At 39.7% G+C, this 23,893-nt stretch overlaps 1 protein-coding gene across 1 annotated transcript in view; it reads left to right on the top strand.

Moving 5' to 3' along the window:
- Positions 1-23,893, top strand: part of DNAH10 (dynein axonemal heavy chain 10) — a 154,239-nt gene that overhangs the window by 22,950 nt on the left and 107,396 nt on the right. The window contains exons 6-14 of the mRNA XM_051975908.1: positions 1,070-1,185; positions 3,607-3,820; positions 7,846-8,003; positions 9,312-9,542; positions 12,062-12,252; positions 17,566-17,764; positions 19,844-20,038; positions 21,492-21,679; positions 23,494-23,605. Coding sequence (XP_051831868.1) covers positions 1,070-1,185; positions 3,607-3,820; positions 7,846-8,003; positions 9,312-9,542; positions 12,062-12,252; positions 17,566-17,764; positions 19,844-20,038; positions 21,492-21,679; positions 23,494-23,605 — 1,604 coding nt within the window. The remainder of the gene's footprint in view (positions 1-1,069; positions 1,186-3,606; positions 3,821-7,845; positions 8,004-9,311; positions 9,543-12,061; positions 12,253-17,565; positions 17,765-19,843; positions 20,039-21,491; positions 21,680-23,493; positions 23,606-23,893) is intronic.

The raw sequence follows: 23,893 nt of genomic DNA, 5'->3' as shown, positions 1-23,893 counted from the left end.
GGACCTGCTGGTGATGAAACTTTCCTGGGGTTTTGGGGACAACTGCTTCTTTTTCTTAATCAAATGACATAATGTGGGCATAATACTTAGTATTAATTATTATTTGATTTAATTAAGTAACTCCAATCAACAAAACATAATCAATTAATTAATTAATATCAATTATTATTTATTATTTGAGTGTCATCTAAATATGAATTGTTGGGACAGCTAGATGGCACAGTGGATAGAGCACCGGCCCTGAAGTCAGGAGGACTTGAGTTCAAATCTAACTTCAGACACTTAACACTTCTTGGTTGTCACTTAACCCCAATTGTCTCAGCAATAAAAAAAAAAAAGAATTGTTGGTGTTTTCTACCAAACTTTGGAGTTTTCAGTAGGGAAACATCCTTTTCTAATGACTATTGGCTCCTGCTCTGCAACTTAAAATATTAGATGCCCAGCAGGGACTCTGGGTAAACTGGCCAGGATCATGCAGCATTGGGTTTAGAAGTAAGATTTGAACTTGATTTTTTTCTGATTACAAGACCAGCCCTTTATCTATTATACCATGGTGCCTCACTGGATAATTGTTATATTATCATTATTAAAAGTTCATCAATCCCTTTAATAACGTGCTCTAGGATTTCTATAAAAGTCAAAGTCAATTTACCCACTTATAGTCGATAGAAACGAATTAAGGAGAAAAAAGGCAGCAGAGATATTATTTCAGTGATGGCCAGGCATTAATCAAACAGTTCTTGACACTCCCAGAAGATTTCTGTCCCTGTTTTTCAATTCATTTGCTTTCAACCCAAATCTTTATATTGGGTGATTTGGTATAGCTCTGCCTGTTTTGCTGTTGAACCTGCTAACTAATAACAGAGCCAGAGTTTTATTCCAAGACCCCAAGTTGTTAGTGTGCTCAGAGAATATTGGCTCTATCTTTTTTTTTTTTTTTTAAATTAATCTTGCCCTTTAAGGCTATTATGCATCTGTTTAGGAAGAAGAAAAAAAGAATACCGCTATTGTGAAAATGTTATTTGCCATTGTTTTTACAATCTCATTTTAAAAAATCTGTCCCATTCAGAGACAATTAATGAAGGTAATGATATGAAGGAAGCTATGGAACTCATGCCAGAAAAACTAGAATATGGGATCCTTAATGGACATATTCTACGCATGCTTAAGCACATTTTGGTTCACGTAAGTAAGAATGAATATCCTCCTATTGTTGTTTTCTAAGTTTTAATTTTTTTTTCATGGTATTATATTGTAATGCTTTCCAAGTTTTGATTTTTTTTAATGGTATTATATTGTAATGCTCAACAAATTTTTGGGGGAGACAATTGGGGTTATGTGATTTGCCCAGAATGACATATCTGAGGCCAGAGTAGAATTCAGGTTCTCCAAAATTTAGTGGATAGACTATCCACTGTACCACTTAGCTATCCCTGTACACAACTTTTTTTAAGAAGACCCCATCACTATTTTTTTATTACAGCTTTTTATTTACAAGATATATATGCATAGATAATTTTTCAGCATCGACAGTTGCAAAACCTTTTGTTCCAACTTTTCCCCTCCTTCCCCCCATCTCTTCCTCCAGATGGCAGGTTGACCAATATATGTTAAATATGTTAAAATATAAGTTAAATACAATATATGTATACATGTCCATATGGTTATTTTGCTGTACAAAAAGAATCGGACTTTGAAATAGTGTACAATTAGTCTGTAAAAGAAATAAAAAATGCAGGCGGACAAAAATAGAGGGATTGGGAATTCTAAGTAGTGGTTCATAGTCATCTCCCAGAGTTCTTTTGCTGGTGTAGCTGGTTCGATTCATTACTGCTCCATTGGACTTGATTTGGCTCATCTCATTGTTGAAGAGGGCCACGTCCATTAGAATTGATCATCATGTAGTATTGTTGTTGAAATATATAATGATCTCCTGATCCTGCTCATTTCTCTCCAGGCCTTTCTGAAATCATCCTGAGTCATTTCTTACAAAACAATAATATTCCATAATATTTATATACCACAATTTGTTCAGCCATGACCCCATCACTATTGAATCTTCTGCCACACTCCAGACATTGCCATAATCTGGGACTTTTAGGAAATGCCTTCACTATATCTGTCTCAAGACCACTCACTGGGAAGAAAGATTGTCCTCCAGATTATTTTGGGATTATTGGCTTGCGATTTGTAGGCTGACATCCCATTCCTAGGTAGTTCCAGCCATTTAAAATCTCTTAGGCTCATGCCCCAGCGCTATTATTACTCCTCACCTCCATTTCCCATATCTTCGAATCTCTTTTCCACAATAAATGAGTACTAACTATATTGTACCTTTCCAGGTTTGTTACACATTAGCCTATGCCACGCACTCTACATTCCAGCTAAACTGGTCTCCTTCCTGTTCCTCATGGGACATTCTCTCTCCCATCGCCATGTCTTTGCACAGGCTGTCCCTCATGGCTCTGATACACTCTTTCCCCCCTTTTGCCTCTTGGAATCCTTAACTACTTTCAAAGGTTGGCTCAGTGCCATCTCCCATGTGAGAACTTTTCTGATTCCCAGAAATCTTTTCTTTTCTTTTTTCAAAATCTGCTGCTGAAAGGTTTTTGTGTATTTTTGTATTTATTTTTACTTCTATCAACTGGAAGTTCCTTTAGGGCAGGGACTGTCTTTGCACAGTGCACAATGTCTGGTACGTAGTAGTGCATGATAAATTCTTATTGGTTGTTTAAAAAAAGATATTTTTATTTAAAAGGAAACTCAGAGGAAATAACAGAAAAGTACATTAAATGACAAACACTCCAAATATCCTTCCCAGCCATTTGGAGTCAGAAGGTTGTGAGACCAGCTGGTCTTGTGCTCTTCTGGTCCTAGACTGGTAGTCTATTGGACAATGGTGGGCAAACAAGTGGTCCGACAGATAGCTATGAAAGGTGATGTTTTGGCAGCCATGTGGAGGATGGATTCCAGTGGAGGGAAGAGAGGCAGGAAGACAAGCTAGAAGCCAATAGCACCGATGATTCTGCTTTGCGCACTTGGGAGACAGGTGCTTCAGCATAAAGAGTATTGGAGTCAAAAGACCTCAGTTACAATTTCACTTACTATCTATATGAGTCACTTTATTGAGCTGTGCTTCAGAGCTTCATCTGTGAAACAGAGGGGCCAGATTCGATACCTCTAATATCCCTACAGCCTGTGGGAGAACCATATTTTGGAGGAGGCTAGGATTCATTTTTGTTCACTTCTGGAATCACAGTCTAATTTCTTTCAAATCTAGTTCACGTTCATTCCTGCCTGGTGCTAATTTGGGGCAGTTAATGTATAGTTGTGCCTCCAATTAATATTCATAAGATCATAGACTTGGGAAAGATCCCAGAGAGATCTGGTCTAGCACGTACCTAGGGGAACAGGCTCAGAGGTGAAGGGAGCATCCAGGCCCCTCCAGTCAGCAGAACTTCCACTCAGGGCCTTCTACTTGAGCCTTGCTCTTTATTCTCATGAAAGCTTCCTGTTCAGGAAAAGACTTAAAACTGGAAGTGATTTAAGGCGGGAAATAGTTGAGAACATTCTCTGCGTAATTTGTCTAATCAATTGACATTTCAGGTGTTTATGCCAGCTCTCTCCTTCAATCAACACAGGGGGGACTTTTCACCATCCCTGCTTCCAGGAGATGTGACACCTCCTGGAGGGGGAGCCGTGGAGAAACTGCCTGGGGAGACAATAGAATACCACAGTATCCAACTAATACGGGATGAATTCCTAATGAACATGCAGAAATTCACCAACAATATTCGGAGAACCATACAGCAACTGGAAGGTGAAGGGTTGTGTGTGTGTTTTCTCTCTGGTTAAAAATGAATGCATTATCTGTGACAAATTAGTTCAGGAGTACCCCCAGTTAGATTTGGAGGGATCATTCCTTTTCCTTTAAAACATTATTTTTGGGTTGCATTTTTATGACTCTGTTTATTTCTTTGTTTCTTTTTCTTTCTCTCTCCCTCTTTACATTATATTCATTTCAGAATATATTCCTCACCACTCCCCTGGCTAGCCACCCTTCCCTAATAAGAAAAGTTAAAAAATAAAAGAATAAAACAGTTGAACAAAACTAAAAAACGTACTAATTGCATCTAGAAATATGTGCAACATTCCAGAAAATCCTCCATTTAAGTTCCAAAGAGAAGGACGCATATTTTCTTGTTTCTTCTCCAGGGTTAAGTGAGGTCATTATAATTACACATTATAGAATTTATTTATTTATTTATTTATTTTTTAAAATTTCCTTCCCTTTTTTCCCCTTTTCATTTACATTGCTCTAGTCAAGGTGTCTATTTTTTCCTCTGAGTCTGCTTTTTTTACTTTTGTATCAGTTTATATAGATCTTCTCCTATTGGGATGAATTCCTTGTATTCATCCTTTCTTTTGACATGGAAATATTCCACTCATATACCACATTTTGCTTCAATACTTCCTAATTGATAGACATTTACTTTACTTGAAGATCTATGCTGTCACACACAAAAAAAGTGTTGCTGGGAATATTTTAGGATGTGTGGGATCTTTTCTTTCTAATTTTGATCTCCTTGGTGCAAATGCCTAGAACTGAGATCTCTAGTATGGACCTTTAAGTCACTTTTTAGGGGGACACAAGTTTAAATTGCTTTCCAGAATGGCTGGACCAATTCCTAGCCCCTTCTACAATGCATTATTGTCTGAGTGTTCTGATGGCTCCTTGAATATTGACTGTCCTTTGCTTAGGAATTCTTCCCCTCCCCATGTCTGTGATCAATATTTTATCTCATTCTCTTCTTGTATTTATGATGTTTCTTTTTATGATCAGTTCTTCATTCTTTTGGGCCTTTTGTAGTAAGTAGTGTTTGTGTAAACCTGGTTGTTGTCCTTCATTTTCGAAGAGAACCAAAATGACATCCCTTTGTTAGAGTTGAGTTACAGTGTGTCCGACTGTAGCTCATCAGACCGACACAAGCTTGGCAAATAGTCCATATGAACATTTGGGTAGCTTCTCTAATTTTGTGTATTTCAGGTTTCCTTTGGGCTACTTCAATTCTGTTTTGTTCATAGAGTACAGCACCTTCTCTGATGAGGGTACGCCATGCTGGTGGTCCTGGGCAGTATCTCCCATGTCATACAATTGATTCTAAAGTTCTTAAGAGATACCTTGAGAGCACTCTTGTTTCATTTTTTTTCTGACCATCAGTGAGCACTTGCTCTGTATGAGTTCTCCATAAAATACATACATTTTTGGTGAGCATATATTTGACATTTGAACAATGTAGCCAGCCCAATGGAGTTGTGCTCTCTGTAGTAGAGTTGGATTGCTTGGCAATTTAGTCTGAGAAAGGACCTCAATGTCTGCTATCTTATCCTGCTAAATGATCTTCAGAATCTTCCTAAACAATTCACATGGAAGCAATTCATGGCATGGCATTGGTACTGTCTAGGTTTAGAAAGGAAAGGAAAATATTGTATAAACCTAATTTCTGTCAAAATACTTTCCAGTTTTCCCATTAATTTTCATCAGATCGTGAGTCCTCGTCTGGAGGCTTACCTCTTCTTAATATAACGTTCATTCATTCAGTCAGAAAGCATTTTATTAAATGCTTCCCCATCTCTAAGAAGGCAGCATTCGATTCCATCAAAAGTAAAGTTCAATAGAAATGATGTTTTCAATTAAATGCTTTCAGTGAAGATAAACATGGCATCAAAGTCAGCAACTGCACGGGTGGCCAATTCTTCAACTTGAAAAGTTTACAAGTCAAAACTAAAGTAGAGGGAATATTAGTGCATGGCTTTTTGTTTGCAGATGATGGTGTATTCCATGTCGCTTCCAAAACTGAGCTGCTACAAAGTATGGAATGATTTTCTGCTGCTTGTACTAATTTTGGCCTAATAATTAACACCAGAAAAACACAGGTCTTTCATCAGCCAGCACCGACCATCCATATGTGGAACCATCACTTGTAGCAAATGGAGAAGTTTTGAATGCCGTGGATAAGTTTGTTTATCTTGGCAGCGTACTTTCCAGGAAGGTTCACAGTGATAATGAGGTTGATAAATACATTGCCAGAGCTAGTTCTGTGTTTGGGAGGCTCTGAAGAAAAATGTGGGAGAGGAGAGGGATTAGACTGATCACTAAACCGAAGGTCTACAGAGCCATTGTGATGACCTCATTGTTTTATGCCTGTGAAACTTGAACACTAGACCAGTATCATGCTGGGAAATAGAATCACTTCCATTTGAATTTTCTTAAGAAGATTCTGAAGATTACCTGCCAGGATGAGATACCAGACCTTGAAGTTTTTTCTTGAACTAAACTGCCACGAAAGCTCTACCACAGAAAGCACAACTCTGTTGGACTGGTCACATTGTTCAAACACCAAATGTATGCTCACCAAAAAGGTTATTTTATGAAGAACTTGCACAGGGAAAGCTCTCACAAGGTGCTCAGAAAAAGCGATACAAGAACATTCTCAAGGTGTCTCTTAAGAAGTTTACAGTTGATTGTATGACATGGGAGACACGGCACAGGACGGCCCAGCTCGGTGTGCCCTCATCAGAAAAGGGGCTGGGCTCTATGAGCAAAGCAGAATTGGATTAGCCCAAAGGAAACTCGAGATGCACAGATTTAAAGTAGCCACTGAAATATTCCTAGGGACCATTTGTGTCTGACCTGTGGCAGAGCATCCTGAGCACTGCTCTGATCAGCTACAGTCAGACACACTGTAACTCAGTTCTCACATAGCGATGTCATTCTGGTCCTCTTTGAGAAGGAAGGGCAACAACCAGTCAAACAATTAAGCGCATTAGCAGACATTATGCTAAACATTGGAGATACTGGTTAGAACAAAAAAATTATCTTCTCTGGAGGATTTTACAATCAGATGGAGGAAGACTATACTGGAAAGGAAACTGAAGGGAGGAGGGGAGAGGGAAGGTGCCTCTGTAAGATGAAGATTTGAAAGTCTGAATCTGTAGCAAGAGTTTCTATGTCAGGAATCTCTCATACTGATGAAGTTACAGTTCTGGAGCAAATAAAAATACGAGATACCTTATAGTGTATACTATAAGGAAGAGGGGAAAAAACCTTCAAGGTTATTAAGGTTCCAAGGAGAGAAATATAATCTGGTTAGAGTGGGAATAGGAAGGCTTTCTGGATTTGAATTGCCCCACCATATGCCCCCCTAAAAGATTTCTATAGCTAGAGTTGGAGGGTAAGGCACATTTTATGTTACAGGATATGAGGGCTACACAATCCCCTGTATTCTTATCAGTAGTGTTCTCTCCCTGTAAAATGCTACATTTGTTAAAAAAAAAAAAAAAGAAAGAAAAAAGAAAAATCCCATAGTTCTGAGAAACTAACCAACATATTTACTAAGTTTTGTTAGAAATCAGCTGATTCCAAAAGTCGGGTAACAAAGAAATTTTATTGAGAGAGAAAGTCCAGAGGAATTGGACATTTCTGGCTAGAAGTGGACGCTGTCCTTCTGAGGGGAAGAGGGAGTACTAGGTACAGAAGCAGACAAGCTTCAGGCTGGCTGTTTGTCGCAGTTCCCTCACCCCAAAGAATGGATAGGTTAGTTTCCCTTAGGGTTACATCATTTTTTTACATGCTAGTCCTCAATACATTCCCCCTTCCTCAACAGGGAATTAAGCGACTTTCCTAAGTTCACATTGCTAATAAATATCCAGGGTAGGCAGTGGGGAGATTAGGAACCCAGGAGTCTGAGGCTAGCATCTTATCCACCACTCAATTAACTGTTAAGTCAATGAACCTCCTTCCTAATTCTGTGGCTGGCCCTAACTGAATTTTGCCCCCAACAGGAGAAATTAAGTTGGAGATGCCGGTGATTAGCCTGGACAGGGAAGTGTGGGAGATTGCCGCTGACCCAGAAGCAATGGATGTCTTGGAGCAATGTGTGATCAACTGGTTGAATCAGATCTCCACAGCCATAGATGGACAGTTGAAGAAGACCCCTCAGGTAACCCGCTGAAAGTTTTCTGAGAAGCCTGGTCCCTGGGAAGCAGCTCTCAACCTCCAAAGTGAGGCTTGGACCCTGCTCATTTCCCTACATCGCATTGCCTCCTGAACTCAGATTTAATCTGCCTTTGTTGCTATTAGGGGGCTGAGAAAGGCAGCTGGTGTTGCTGGCAGATAGAGAGCCAAGTCCAGATCCTGCTCAAACACTAATTCTGTGACCCTGGGCAAGGCACTTAACCTTGACTTGCCTCAGTTTCTTCCTCTGTAAAATAGCAATAATGACGGTTGTTGTTGTGAGGATCAAATGAGGTAATGATTGTTAAATGCTTAGCACAATGGCTGCACGTAGTGGTGGTTACCCTGCTTTTGTGAAGAGGACCAGAATGACTTCCTTATGTTCCAGTTGAGTTACAGTATGTCTGACTGTGGTTGATCAAACCAATACGAGCTCCAAAGGCGCTGCCGCGGGTCAGACAAAAAATAGTCCATAAGACCAGCGCATAGTAGGTGCTATATAAATGCTTATTTCCTTCTCTGAGAGAGCAGATCCCTCCTGTCACATCTGAATGCTGGGCTTTGATATTTCCTATCTGGCATTAACACTGTGGGGGTGTAGCTATCAGAACATTTCTATAGGGTGGGATGCTTTTTTTTGTCTGCTCATTCTTTCAGTCTACTTCCTGACTTCAGCCGACTTCCCTATCCACTCACAGCCTTGGTTATTTATTAGCTATGTGGTCCTGCGAAAGTCATCTAATTCTCTGTGCCTCAGTTTCCTCATCTGTAAAATGAAGGGGTCACACCAGACAGCCTCTCGGGCCCCTCCCAGCTCCAAAGCTGTGCTCGGCTGCACTTCTGGCGGCAAGGTCTGGGATGATCCTGTGGATGCTTTCTTGTAATATTTTGTATGTGGTTATTTTAGGATCTCAGGGACAGTTCTGGCTGGCTTCTAAAGTGTTCTGATCTAGGGCACAGTCTGATTACTTTGCTTCCCCTCATCTGAGGCTGAGCTGTGCAGGTTCTTCCCCGGGGTTGGGTCTGAGCAACAGGGGCCACCATAAGCTGGTCAGAGAATTCTGGATATCAGAGGGACAGGATTGTGACGCTTTAGTTCTGCTCCAGGTGAAGCCTGCAGTGGAATCATCAGACCTGACAGCTCCTCCTTTTCATCCCTCAGGAACTTATTTTTGCCATCATTTTTACCAGCTTCCTGAGGTCCTGAGAACTTACGCTTTCCTCACCTCCCCTTCCTGATGGGCCAAAGGAGTTTGCTTTTATGACATGTCTTCGCCACTGCTCTCGTCCTTAGGGTCACGGCCCATTGGCAGAAATAGAATTCTGGAGGGAGAGAACGGCGACCTTCAGCGCTCTCCACGAGCAGGCCAAGCTCCCAGTGGTGAGAAAAGTCATAGAAGTCATGAAGGAGGCCGACTCCTTGCTTCTGGCCAACCTGCAGCCCCTGCTGAACGATTTGTACAAGTATCACGTGGAAGCTTCGGACAACGTTCGCTTCCTCTCCACCGTTGAACGCCATTTCAAGGTACTTGGGAAACTACTACTGGTGGCCAGCGTCAGGGTCAAACAGCTTTGACCTCAGTCATTGCTCTGGGAGCTCATTTTCTCATTCAAGGCAACGGGGGAATGCAGTGGATGGATTGTTGATCCGGGAGTCAGGAAGATGTACTTTCTGGATATGTGACCCTGAGCAAGTCACTTAACTCTATCTGCTTCAATGTCCTCATATGTAAAATGGGGATAATATTAGCACCTACCTCACAGGTTTGTTGTGAGGATCAAATGGCACAAAAAATGCAAACTTTTAAGTCTTAAGCTATCTATAAACGCTATTATTATATGATATAACTATATAACAGTTTTATGTAATAAATAATTAAAATTATTATTATAATTAAATAGAATAATTATTATATAATAGATTATGTATTATATGTATAATTTTATTATTGATCATATTATATGCACATTATTTTAAATTGTATTACATATGAATATATATATATATAGAGAGAAATATACGATTATATGGAAATATGAGAGAAAGAGAGTGAGAGAGTAAGAGAGAGAAATGCTATTGTATTAGACTTTGGAGTCTCATAACTACCTTCTAAGATAGGAACTGCAGGTATTAATTATTTTGCCTGCTTTCCTGCTGAAGGGATATAGTGACCTATACTTGATCACACGCTGGTAACTGTCCGAGGTAGAAGTTGAGTCCTGGTGTTTGTGTGTGTTAGCCTAATGCGCTGGCTTCTGTGTTTCAAAACCTCTGAGAATACTTCTGACATTAGTTCTATTGGCTTCTTTTACGGGGACTCGATTCCCTCTTTGGAAATTTCACCTTTTGTGTCTCAGGTGCCGTGTCACAAGGAAAGGGATTACTCTTTATTTAGGGGACAATGTCATGAGGTTGGTGACCCTAGTAGTCCTGCTAAGATACTTTAAAGAAGGTGTTAACTCTGGGGGCTTAAAAAATCATCAGTCACTTTTACCGGCAAAACATCACCCTTGCTTAGAATATATCTTGCCCTTCTCCTCCAAAGTGCCTTGAAAGCCTGTATAAAAACCCTTGGGATACTGTGTGACCCTTGGCAAGTCACTTAGCCCTGCTTGCCTCAATTTCCTGATCTGTAAAACAAAGAGGAGAAGGAAATGGCAAACCGCTCCTGTATCGTTGCCAAAAAAAATCCCAAAAGGTGTCACAGTGTTGGATACACATGATATTACTCACTACCAGAAACAACCTCAGAGGCAAAATTTAAACCCATGTATTCTAGATTCCAAACATGGCATTCTATCCACTCCATTGCATCACTTCTTATTCTAACCTAACAGGCAACTAAATGGTACAGGAGCATTGGGCCTGGCCATGTACTTGATGTATGATGCTGGGCATTATTTAACTTCCGTTTGCCTCAGTTTCTTTAGCTATAAAATGGAGATAAAAACATTGTGAAGCTAATAGGATTATTGTGAGACTTACTGAGTGATATTCATAATGTATTTAGCCCAGTGCCTGGCACATAATAGGCACTACACAATGCTTATTCCCTTCTCTGACCCCACAATTTATATTATTGTTAATTATGTTTCTTGCCTTAGCTTCTATCAAATTATGGCTTCTTTAATAGCAGAGACAGTGGTTTTTTTCTTTTCATCTTTGTATTTCCCAAAGAGTCTTGTGCAGAGAAATTACTTAATAAAAGGTCTTTGAATGGAAAAAAACAAACCCCTGGGATCCTTGACCCAGGGCTGGAAGATATCTTAGAGTCCATCTGAGCCAATCCCCTCATTTGACAGATAAAGAAACTGAGTCCCTGAGAATAGGGTTGGCTGAGGTTGCCCGAGGAGTGTATAACAGTGCCATTGAATGGCATCAGGGAGACCATGTGAGAAAACAGGAGGAGGAGCAGAAATAATGGGTCAGGAGACCCAGAAGATCCACCTGGGCTTCTCAGGGTGGGCTCAAGATGGACAAGTCACTTTATCTCCTGGGGATGATGAATAGAGCATGGGCCGAGCTGCCCTTCTTCATTCTGGCTGACCAGACTCAGGTATTTGGGCATGGTGAGCTCCAATGCACGACTCTACCCTAAGGGTGTGAGATAACGAAGTGACCCCTCTGTAGGCCTCAGTGGACCTTGAAGAAGGAAGTGGGCTCAGTGTCCAAGCTCCTTTGCTGGCATTAGTTGCTGCTGTTGCATTTGGACATTCATCCCAAAATACAGTTTTGTGTAACCCTTCTTAACCCCTGGTTACACTTCTTTGACTTCAGTTTCCCAATCTGTGAAATGAGAGTTTTGGACTCTATTATTATAAAGCGTCTATGACGGTTATGTTAGGTGTTGAGGGAGATTCAAAGGAGACCAAGGCTCTGAGTCACGGGTTATCTTCCCTGAATCCACTTTTTGTTACTAAGAAAGAACAAGGACGCTTGACCATTCACTGTCCCATTTGAACTTCTTAAATTCTAGAACGGAAAGATGTGGTCACTAGAATCCCACCAATGCTTTAATCTTTCCTGAATGTTCATCCGTGTAGAATTTAACGCATGGAGTTGGATTTAGCATTATTTTGGAAACAATTCCGTCCATGATGAGCGCGCTCCGGATGGTGTGGATTATCTCCAGGCACTACAATAAAGACGAGCGGATGATCCCCCTCATGGAGCGGATCGCGTGGGAGATAGCGGAGAGGGTGTGCCGGGTCGTGAACCTTCGCACTCTGTTCAAGTAAGTGTTCAAGGCTCTCGCAGGGCGGGAGGAATCGCATTGGTGACCCTTTGTTGGATTTCAAACCGATGTCAAAGGTGGAATTGTGGTGCAAGCTGGGTTTTACAAATAAGACTCCTGGAGAGAAGACCAAATGCCCCAGCCTCTCTTTTTAAATATTGTGACCCATCTCTTCATTGCCTCCCCCCCCCAATAATTTTTTATTTTCCCAAATGTCGGCAAAGATAACTTTCGACTTTCATTTTTGTAAGAGTTTGTGTTCCACTATGCCCAAAGGGCTGTCAAACTGTGCAGACCCTTTGGTCCATCAGTATCACTACTGGGCTGTGTCCCAAAGAGATCATAAAGGAGGGAAAGGGACCCACATGTGCCAAAATGTTTGTGGCAGCCCTCTTTGTAGTGGCCAGAAACTGGAAACTGAGTGGATGCCCATCTTTGGGAGAATGGTTGGTTAAATTGTGGTATATGAATGTTACGGAATATTATTGTTCTGTAAGAAATGACCAGCAGGATGATTTCAGAAAGACCTGGAGAGATTGACACAAACTGATGCTAAGTGAAATGAGCAGGACCAGGAGATCATTGGACAGCAAGATTACATGATGATCAATTCTGATGAATGTGGCTCTTCAGCAATTAAATGATTCAGGCCAGTTCCAATAGACTGGTGATGGAGAGAGCTATCTGCACCCAGGGAGAGAACTATGGGAACTGAGTATGGATTGCAACATAATATTTTCATCATTTTTTGTGGTTTCCTTGCTTACTTGTTTTTTCTTTTCATTTTTCCCCTTTTGATCTGATTTTTCATCTGCAGCATGATAAATATGGAAATATGTTTAGAAGAATTGCACATATTTAACCTATACTAAATTACTTGCTGTCTAGGGGAGGGGAAGGGAAAGAGAAAAATTTGCAATACAAAGTTTTGCAAAAGTGAATGTTGAAAACTATTTTTATATGTATTTGAAAAATTAAAAAAACTATTATTATAAAATAAAATTATAAAAAGATTTCGTGATCCAAATTTTTCTCATTCTCTCTCCTGCTCCCTTCCCAAGATAGCAAACCATTTGATATAGATTAAACATGTGCAATTCTTCTAAACATATTTTCATATTTGTTATGCTACACAAGAAAAATCATGTCAAAAGGGGAAAAACACAAAAAAACCCCAACCAAACAACCACCACAACAAAAAAGGTGAAAATACTATGCTTTGATCCACATCCAATGCCCAATGTTCTCTCTCTGGATGCAGATGGCACTTTTTATCACAAGGCTATTGGAGTTTTGAACTATCTTTTTTGATTTCTCCTTTAAATGCTATTTCCCTCTATTTTTACTTACTTTATACAATACATTTTAAAAACATTTGGATATAATTAATTTTACCAGAGCAGTCATCTGCCTGTGAGGAAATTCTTTTCTCTGATGCAGATTACTAACTCCTGAGAAATTAAGTGACTTATCTAAAATCACACAGCTAGTATGTGTCAGCAGCCTTGAATCCAGATTTTCCTGAGGACTAATATGGTCCTCTATTCTCTAGTCTACAAAACCTCTCTCTAAGTACTAGAATCTGTTGACTTTCAGAGAGTGGGCTGGGGATTGGAAGTTGGATGATTCCATCTGTGAAAGGAGTCCCTGCTTAGAGAACTCTCTCTGCCTTCAATGCATATGAGATCTTATTCTGCAAATTCTGTATGACTTAAAGGGTTCCCTGGGGTTTTAAAAGGTAAGGTGACACAACCAAAGATGTGTCCAAAGTAGGACTTGGAGCCCCAGCCTTCCTGACTTGGAGACTGGTCTTCTAGCCACTAGCCACTATACTGCCTCTTTAATAAATTCTGTAACTACCTTATTTCTGGCACTTTGTTAACACTTGCTAAGTACATTAAAATGCCTCATAATAGGAATTAAAACTCATCAGGATTCTATTAGTGAGACTCTTACAATATTCATGGTAAAAACTGAACTTTAATTAGCTTCCATAAGAATTTATAAAACCCTTTTTATACCTAAAGCACTGTGTTAGGTATTGGAAAAGTAAGTCCCCCACCTGCCTGAACTGCTGCTGTTTCTAGATGGAGAAAATACAGTATAGTAACATGAGGAAGCAAGAAATGATGCTGAGTTTCCTTCGCTCTGTAGTGGGTTCTGTGCACTACATAGTCAAATCCAGGAATGTTCCTGGGATTGAAGAATTTAGGATTTGTGCATCCAGTTGGTCGTTGGGTACCCTGACAAGGGGCATTTGCTTCCCCTTTGATTTTACTCTAGTCCCATTGTTATCCTTAAACTGAAAGTTAGTGCTGTCTGTAGATTACTCTGTTTTTTTTTTTTTTCTTTTGGTAAGGCAATAAGGGTTAAGTGACTTGCCCAGGGTCACCTAGGTAGTAAGTGTTAAGTGTCTAAGGTTGGATTTGAACTCAGGTCCTCTATCCATTGCACTACCTAGCTGCTCTCGTAAATTACCGTCTGTTAAAAATGAGATTAAAAATAAACTGACATTTAATTAGCAATCTAGGTTTTCTTTATACTATAATCTAAATAAAAGATCACTGAAAAGGGATATCTTGCTTAAGAAAATGGGTAGTTGAGTAGTATTTTGCATTAGGAAAACTATTTGAAGATTTATCTTTAATGTGTGTGTGAATATTGCTAGAATGTATGCTTCATGTGCAGGAAAGAGTATCCCAAAAGAGCATTTTTGCAAAAATATTCTTGTTGTAAAAAATGGTATTTCTAAGACCATTCATTTTGCCCAGACAGAAACAAAAATATGATACAAAGAATGGGACATTTCTCTCTTCAGTTCAACATCTCTTTCCCTCTAAATCGTGCCTTCTGCATGTTGCCTTTATCTCAGGTGTTACCTGGGACTCAAGGCCCCCCAAAAGCTCTGGGTTCGAATGAATTGGGTCTAGTCTTAGGGACTCAGACTAAAAGGGATCAGTTTCCTTCTTTGGCTAATTGCCCCTACCTGGAATTATTTCAGGAAATCTTTTAACATACAAATAGCTTGTGTCTAAGTTCCTCAAATGTTATTTAAAATAGGATCCCAAGCTCCTGTACAAAACCCTCAAAGTCCCTAATGCATATCAGGCATAAGATGTGCTTTATTGTACCCCACCGAAAATGCAAAGGATGTAAACGATTCATAGTAGCCGTGAACAGATGCCAAAACACATAAACCATTCAAATAACACATCAGCTTCTCCCCGAAGTGAAATGAAGTCAGGATTGCCCATCATGCAACATCCTGACCTTCAGGAAAAATCTTTTTCTTCCATCTGAATAAAGACAGACCTCTCCCAGACTCATGGTGTTTTCCAGTGGTCTGGAATCTCCCTTTCTAGGCTCCTGAAGAAGCAGTCCACCTCCTATTGTGCTTACACTTTTCATTGGCTTTTTCTCCCCTGAGGCAATTGGGGTTAAGTGACTTGCCCAGGGTCACACAGCTAGGAAGTGTTAAGTGTCTGAGACCAGATTTGAACTCAGGTCCTCCTGACTTCAGGGCTGGGGCTCCATCCACTGCACCCTAGCTGCCCCTATTCATTGACTTTGTTCTCCAAAAAGGACTCTATGTTGGATGGATCATTCTTTTCTTTCTCTAAGGAGCAGCCTGCATCAGCATCTTCTCTAGAATGGCCTGCCCTCAAACTTTCCAATTTGGGATTCTCCATGATGACCCAGTAAATTTCCCCTTGTAAGCCACCAGAACAAACACGTGAAACTCTTCTCATGTTTATTCCAATAGTCTTTGTTATTTACTCATAGAAGGAGGAAACTATGTGAGTCCCCGGTCCCCTCAAGCCAAGAAAAACAGGGCTGCCTCTGCCATGTGCTCTCGGGCTGTTCTAGGGATGGAGGAACTCTCTTCCCCTATGATGCTGTAGTTGGGAACAAGGTTTAAGGGGAAGAGTAAAGAAAGTGAACTGAAGAAGGAGAGAGTAAAAATGCTCTTGCAGCTTGTATACTTGTTACGATGAGGATGGTTCCCGTGAGTCTCAGTCATTCATCTTGAATTCCCGGGGGCATCTCTCAGCAAGGTGTCCATGAGCAGCCCACCCGCCAAAGGAGCTTCCTCTTAGATGTCCTCAAAGGCCAGTGGAAGCAATGTTACACAGAATTTGGGGGGATTTATTAAGTTGATCAAGGTGTTCTTTATCAGCCCCTCGGGTCCCTCTGCTTATGTGAGTATTGAATCGCTGAACAGTACCCAGTTCTGGGCAACTATTTAGAATTAACTATGTATGCTCCCTAAGACTTTCTTCTTCCCTCTCAGATCAATCAAAAACTTTACTGTCACAGGCAAAAGCTTAGTAATATGCAATTGGGAGCAGCTGGGTGGTGTGGGGGATAGAATGCCAGACCTGGAGTCAGGAAAACCTGAGTTCAAATTTAGCCTTATTTTCAAGCTGTGTAACTCTAGGCAAACCATTTAACCCTTTGTCTCAGGTTCCTCATGTGTAAAATGAGTTGGAGAAGGAAATGGCTAAACCATTTCAAGATCTTTGCCAAGAAAACCCCAAATCAGATCAGGAAAAATCGGACAGGGCTGAAAATAACTGACCAACATATAACAACGTGCATACTGAAGAATAGCCTTCCCAAAAGGTCATAATACTAATCCTTGAAAGGAAGACTTTCCTCCTTAGCTTTGTGATGCTCTGCAAATTTCACAATGTAGGCAGCTTTGCCACGGACACCAGGAAATGTGACCAATCATCTCGATAACATTATTTTATAGTCCTTAAAGATTTGTTGTTGTGCAATTGTGGCGGACTCTTTGGGATTCCATTTGGGGTTTTCTTGGCAGAGAAACTGGAATAATTTGTCATTTACTTCTCCAGCTCATTTTACAGATGGAGAAACTGAGGCAACAGGGATAAGTGACTTGCCTAGAGTCACACAGCTTGGAAGTAAGGCTAAATTTGAACTCAGGTTTTCCTAACTCCAGACTCAGCTCTATCCATTGGACCATATAGCTGCTCCAACTTTAAGGTTTATAAAGCACGTTTCTTCCAATAACCCTGTAAGATAGGTGTGAACTAAGGTATGAAAATTATAATGCTTTTTTAATAAATGAGGAAAACAAGTCTTATAGAAGTTATGTCTTACCCCCTCTCAAATAATTAGTGACTGTCAAAAGCAGGATATGAATCCAAGACTCAGTTTCTGCTTCTATGAAAAGAAGGTTTGTTCCCTGAGGTGTCTCTCTTCCATATTGCTCTGGACTAAATAACTATACATTTTACTATCATCATTCTTATTGTGAGTGATTGGAAATTTTTTTTTAATTAACAGAGAGTCCCGATCATCTGCACAAAACAAGGTAGCCGATGCTAAGAACACTCTTCTTCTGTGGAAAAAAGCCTACTTTGATGTCCGAGCCAAAATTGAAGCATCTGGAAGAGAACCACGTTGGGAATTTGATAGGAAACGTTTATTTGAAAGAACAGACTACATGGCTACAATCTGTCAGGATCTGTATGACATTTTACAGGTAGAGAAGCCTAAATTTAATTTTTTTTATTGTATGTAAGTATGTGGTAAAAAGGAGGAATGACTGATCAAGTTCTTGTTAAAAATGACTTTTCCATTTTTTAAAGGAAATTATTTTACCAGCTGGTGCCTTTCATTTCTTAGATGACAGTTATTTCTGGATGCACACAACAACTTTCCCTTTCTTTACAATATCAAAGAAAAATTGTTAAGAAAAAACAGGTTATACAGTGATATTACCTGATAGTGTATATACCATTTTGTACCTGTGGTCTTCCCCCATGCATCTTGAGAAGAGAGTGGTCCATTTTATTATTTCTTCTCCAGGACCAAGATTAATCATCATTGTTTCTCAGAGTTCAGCATCTTTCTGGTTCTCTTTTATGTTTATGGAATGCATCATTGTTAATTATAGACTCATAGATTTAGAGCCAGAAATGACTTCTGAGGCCATGTGGTCTAGTCCCTTCATTTTATAGGTGAGGAGATTTGATTACTCAGCTTGTAAACATCAGAGGTGGGATTTGAATCCGGTTCTGCAAAGAATAGTTTATTTTTGCAATGCTCTTAGAATAATTGAGTTTTAGATGTTAGGAGTCAGAATTTAGCAGGTTGTTAGTATGGGACATTTATGTAGCGTGGCTCTGAATGGAAGAGCATGGACAACGTCCTTATATTCTCATAGTTAATATTTACTTAATTTCTGGTAATTTTCTTCCCTTTTCAAAAATAACACATAAGTTTAGATGGTTTCTATTCCAGTCGAAAGTGATACTCCAGAAGGGCTTGTGAAGCCAGTCCCTGAGATCAGAAGGGACACTGTATAAATACTTCATATGGTCCTAATGGCCCCTGACAGCTCTCTTTAACTCTAGATTTAGAGCAGGGATGGAGCAGTACACGACAGATAGACTTTGTAAATTCTTCCTCTGTTTTGATTCCCATGGTCTTGCTCCTCCTTTCTCATGTTGCTATCTCCATATTTATTTGTTTACATGTTGCATCCTCCCAGTAGAATACATACTCCTTGTGGGCAGGAACTGCTTGCCATTGTATTCCCAGAGCTTGGCATGGTACCTTGTGCATGGTAGGTGTTTTGATAAACATGCATTAGATTGGATTGGATTGGATTGGATTGGATTCTGTCATTGTCAAATTATTTTCTGCTTAATTCTTTCCCAGATGTTCTTGGGAAAAAAAAGAGGAGGTTCATGAATATGGAAGATGGGTTTTCTTAGCAGGGGACAGGGCACTGGTCTTGGATTTAAGAAGAACTGAGTTCAAATCCTATCTCAGACACTTATTAGTTGTTTGAACCTTTGTGTGCCTCAGTTTCCTATTCTGTAAAATGCACAGTTTAGATCTGATAGCTATTAGGATCCTTTTTAGCTCTACATCTACATCCTATGAACCCACTACAACCTTTTGTAATTGGGATAAATTGGAGAGACAATGCTGAGGTTAAGGAAGGACTTTTGAAAAAAGATCTGTACAGAATACTTGAGGAAAAAGTTGGTCTGCAAATCATCCCTAATTCGAAATGAGGTATATTAGATTGAGGTAGCAGGACAGAACGTTGCATGTAGAGTTAAGGAAGACCTGGGTTTAAATCTTGCTGGAGATACTCTCTGAGCCTGGGCAAATTACTTAATCTCACTGAACTTTAGTTTCAGTTTAGTTTTATCTGTTAAAGGAGTTAGCTCAGTCTCTAAGACTCCTCTAGTTGTAAATATATGGTCCCATGAAGTATGCATGTATGATTTTGGTTATTGTGTCTGGGAGGGGAAAAAATTGGCACATCTGGTAGATTTTGCTTTAGCAGAAGAACAAATTTCAGTAATTCAGAATTGGAGAGAACAATTTATTTACGGATTAAATTTTGCTAGGAAATTTTTAGAATTTAGAAAGTATAGAAACTATACTATTCTAATAAAGTATTGTGACTAAAAAAGACCTCCTTGACCTGCTTCTATGAGCAGATAAGACCAATTTGGAATTAACATCTAAAGAATTAGGGTACACAATCTAGAGGTGCCAGGATGCCTAAAATGTGACTTTCTTATGCCATTGGATTTAACAGGTTATTGAGGAATTCTACAATATATTTGGTCCAGAACTGAAAGCTGTGACTGGGGATCCGAAGCGTATCGATGATGTTCTCTGTAGGGTGGATGGTCTTGTCAGTCCCATGGAAGTATTGACCTTTGATCCCTTTAGCATCAAGTGTGCCCAGTACTGGAAGTATGTTATGGAAGATTTCAAGATTGAAGTCCTGGTAAGTAGCCAACCTAAGGTTTTCATCTTATTAAAATATCTTTTAACTTAAATTCTTATATTGAATTTATTTATATATATGTATATACACATGAAAAAATATACACACATATATATAATATATTGTATATATATTGTATATGTACATAATTTTCTCAATATATACAAAATATATACATATTGAGTTTAAAATGTGATTTTACACAAATGGAAGTGTACAGATATCTTTATAACCAAAATATAGTAGTAGAGGTAGTGGTGGGTCTAAATTTGGTTTTTATTTTTATGATTGCTGTAAAAGATTTGATTTGATTCTTGATATATCTTAGAATCAAGATATAGCAAGCAGAGAAACTTGCTGCAAAGATTTTTTTTCTCACTGTTCTCAAAACAGGAAAGTTCAGAGGAGAGGAAGGCTTTGGGGTAAAGAAAAGTTCAGTTTTGGAGCTGTTCAGTTTGAGATGCCTTCAGGACATCCAAATGCACATGCCCAATAGACATGTGATGTTTCAGTAGTAGAGCACTAGGCTGCAGTAGGCTATGGACATGGTGGGTCTGGGCTTTGTGTGCAACACCCTCAGCATTAGCATCCTCAAGAGGGAGGTCCAACACAGGTCGTGTGTTAAGTCAGGCCCAGGATTATGGAGTAGAAGTGTGCTTGAGTTTGTCTCATTCCATTTCCCGTCAGCTATGAGATTTGTTTTTAGTATTTCAAGGGATCTGTGATTATGTTACAATGTGATAAAGGGAGCACATGAAATCCTGGTTCTGCAGCTTCCTGGTTGTGTGACAGCCGAGAGAAGCCTTTAACCTCTCTGGCTCTCAGATTCCTTGTCTGTAAAGTGAGGGGTGCTCTCTGGGGTCTGGTCCTTTGGCACTTTAAAGTCTGTGAGCCTGTGAAGGCTGCGTGCTCAGCAGAGAGCTGTGGCCCCAAGTGGTCTCCTGGTGGCTTGTGGTTTGTGCCCATCAGGATCTAAAGAGTGTGTGTGTATTATATATGTGTATATATATGTATATAGAGAGAAATAGAGAGAAGAGAGACAGAAAGACAAAAAGACAGACAGAAAGACAGAGAAACAGAGAGAAGAGGATCAAGATAGAGAGATAAAAAGACAGAGAGAGAGACAGAAAAAAGAAAGAGAAACAGAGACAGAGAAATAAAAAGACAGAGAGAAGAGAAGAGAAGAGAAAAGAGAGAGGGAGGGAGGGAGAAGAAGAAGAAGGAAGAGGAGGAGGAGGAGAAGGAAGAGGAAGGGGAAGAGAGAGGGAGAGAGGGAAAAAAAAGGAAGGAGGGAGAGAGAGAAAGAAGGAGAGAGAGAAAGAGAGATGCATCTTGGTGACAGCAGTCCCAAAATGTGTTCTATCAGTTCCAGCATTCTTATCTAGTCTCCCCAGTTCTTGCTCCCCTAAATTCTGCACGGGAAGGTGATTCATCTCACTTGTTTTTTTGGCAGGTGATTGAGAAAGAGGCAAAGAGCTTTATTGATGAATCCTTTAAGACTCTTCGCTCTGCAGAAGCTGCTTTTGATATGCTCTTAAAGTTCAAGCACATTCGCTCCCGGGAGGCTATAAATAAGCAGATGATGATGAAGTTCAATGATATTTTGGCACAGTATTGTAAAGAGGTAATTTTAAGCAGCATGTAAGCCAGCACTAAAGCATTGAAAGTGTACAGAGGGCAAAAGGAGGCCAGGTGAATAACTGCAGAGTTGTTTTTTATGATGGGAAATCCAAATCCAGAGAACCCAAAGAATTTCCCCCAATAATGTCATTTAGTAAATCAAGTCACAGTCAAAACAAAATAGATTTGTTAATATAGGCAAAGTATTCTCCAGTTGTGCATTGGATGCCTGCTATGATTTGAGCAGAGTACTAGATGTAAATTGGATCTCAAAAGATGATGTAACATGGTCCTTTTACATCTGGAGTCTTTTTAGCCAAAGTTGTCTGAATCTGGGTCTAAATCCTGACTCTGCTTCTTAATTACTTGTGTGGTCTGGAGCAGACCACCTTCTACCCCTTCCCCCATGTTTGTTTCTTTATCTGTAAAATGAAGGGGTTAGACTAGACCTCTAAGGTCCCTTCTAGTCTTAAATCTATGATCCTATGATCTCATAAGCAAGGGTTAGGGGGGAGCAGTAGAGGAATCCTTGAGTTTCTCCTAAACCAGCTGGTGCTTTGCTACCTTTTGTCTTTGGTTCTAAACTAATCCTCTGCCAGATCAATCTTGATCTAATCACTTTATCCCATTGGCCACAACAGAGGTGGATGGCTTCAAGGACCTTTCAATCTTGGCTTAGATGAAAAGATTAATTAATATATTTAAGGGATGTACCTGTTGGGATGCAAACCCAGAGTGTCAGATTCTTGTTTTCCAAGAGATTGCTAGTTCTGGGACATTTCTCAATGGCTTGAGTATTATTGGGGTCATGTTGGTCTTGAAACCAATAAAAAATATCCCACTTCTGGCTTCAGATAGTTTTTGTAGGTACTGCTTTAGTACTCTTAGTACATTAAGAGCAGCAATGTATACAGAAAATCATAGTGAACTGTTTTTGCCTTGGATAAACTTTAAATCATGTTGGGGAAATGATGGCTTTGTTAACACATGAAATTATTATTTTTTTAAAATTTAATTTAATTTTTTAAAATAACTTTTTATTGACAGAACCCATGCCAGGGTAATTTTTTTACAGCATTATCCCTTGCAACCGCTTCTGTTTCGATTTTTTCCCTCCCTCCTTCCACCCCCTCCTCCAGATGGCAAGCAGTCCTTTACATGTTAAATAGGTTACAGTATATCCTAGATACAATATATGTGTGCAGAACCGAACAGTTCTCTTGTTGCACAGGGAGAATTGGATTCAGAAGGTATAAATAACCCGGGAAGAAAAACAAAAATTCAAGCAGTTTATATTCATTTCCCAGTATTCTTTCTTTGGGTGTAGTTGCTTCTGTCCATCCTTGATCAATTGAAACTGAATTAGCTCTCTTTATCGAAGAGATCCACTTCCATCAGAATACATTCTCAAACAGTATCGTTGTTGAGGTATATAATGATCTCCTGGTTCTGCTCATTTTACTCAGCATCAGTTCATGTCAGGCTCGCCAGTCCTCTCTGTATTCATCCTGCTGGTCATTCCTTACAGAACAATAATATTCTATAATGTTCATATACCACAATTTACCCAGCCATTCTCCAATTGATGGGCATCCTTTCATTTTCCAGTTTCTAGCCACTACAAACAGGGCTGCCACACACATTTTGGCACATACAGGTCCCTTTCCTTTCTTTAGTATCTCTTTGGGGTACAAGCCCAGTAGTAACTCTGCTGAATCAAAGGGAATGCACAGTTAGATAACTTTTTGAGCATAGTTCCAAATTGTTCTCCAGAATGGCTGGATGTGTTCACAATTCCAACACATGAAATTATTAAGGAGCATTTCAAGGTAATATTTGGAAGTGGGTAGGAGAATGAAGGAATACGAAGACAAGAAATACGAGCAGTGGAAAGAATGGACAGAGCAGACTCTACCATCCCTTCTGAAAAAAAGCCTGCTTGCTAAAGCCCATCTTACTGGATATTCAGGAGCAGATTATGGAGGACCAGTAAGAGTCCCCTTGCCAATGTTCATGTGCCACGATTTTGGCTTTTGGTTTGCTTCTTTTTGTGAAACTGATATGTGTTTTAAAAATTAAAGAATAAAATCAGGAAATGAGGAAATCAGACAGAGTAAGGAGAAAAGAATACAGAGGCCATATGTAATATGTAAGCCATATGTAACATTGAGGAATTCATTTTCCCTTCAGGCTTTGAAATTTTAAAATGCACCAAGTTTTTAGTATATAAGATGA

The sequence above is a fragment of the Antechinus flavipes genome, chromosome 1 (genome assembly GCF_016432865.1).
Source record: "Antechinus flavipes isolate AdamAnt ecotype Samford, QLD, Australia chromosome 1, AdamAnt_v2, whole genome shotgun sequence".
Classification (NCBI taxonomy): domain Eukaryota; kingdom Metazoa; phylum Chordata; class Mammalia; order Dasyuromorphia; family Dasyuridae; genus Antechinus; species Antechinus flavipes.
Note: the sequence above shows the minus strand (reverse complement) of the source record. Positions and strands in the feature narration are given on the sequence as shown.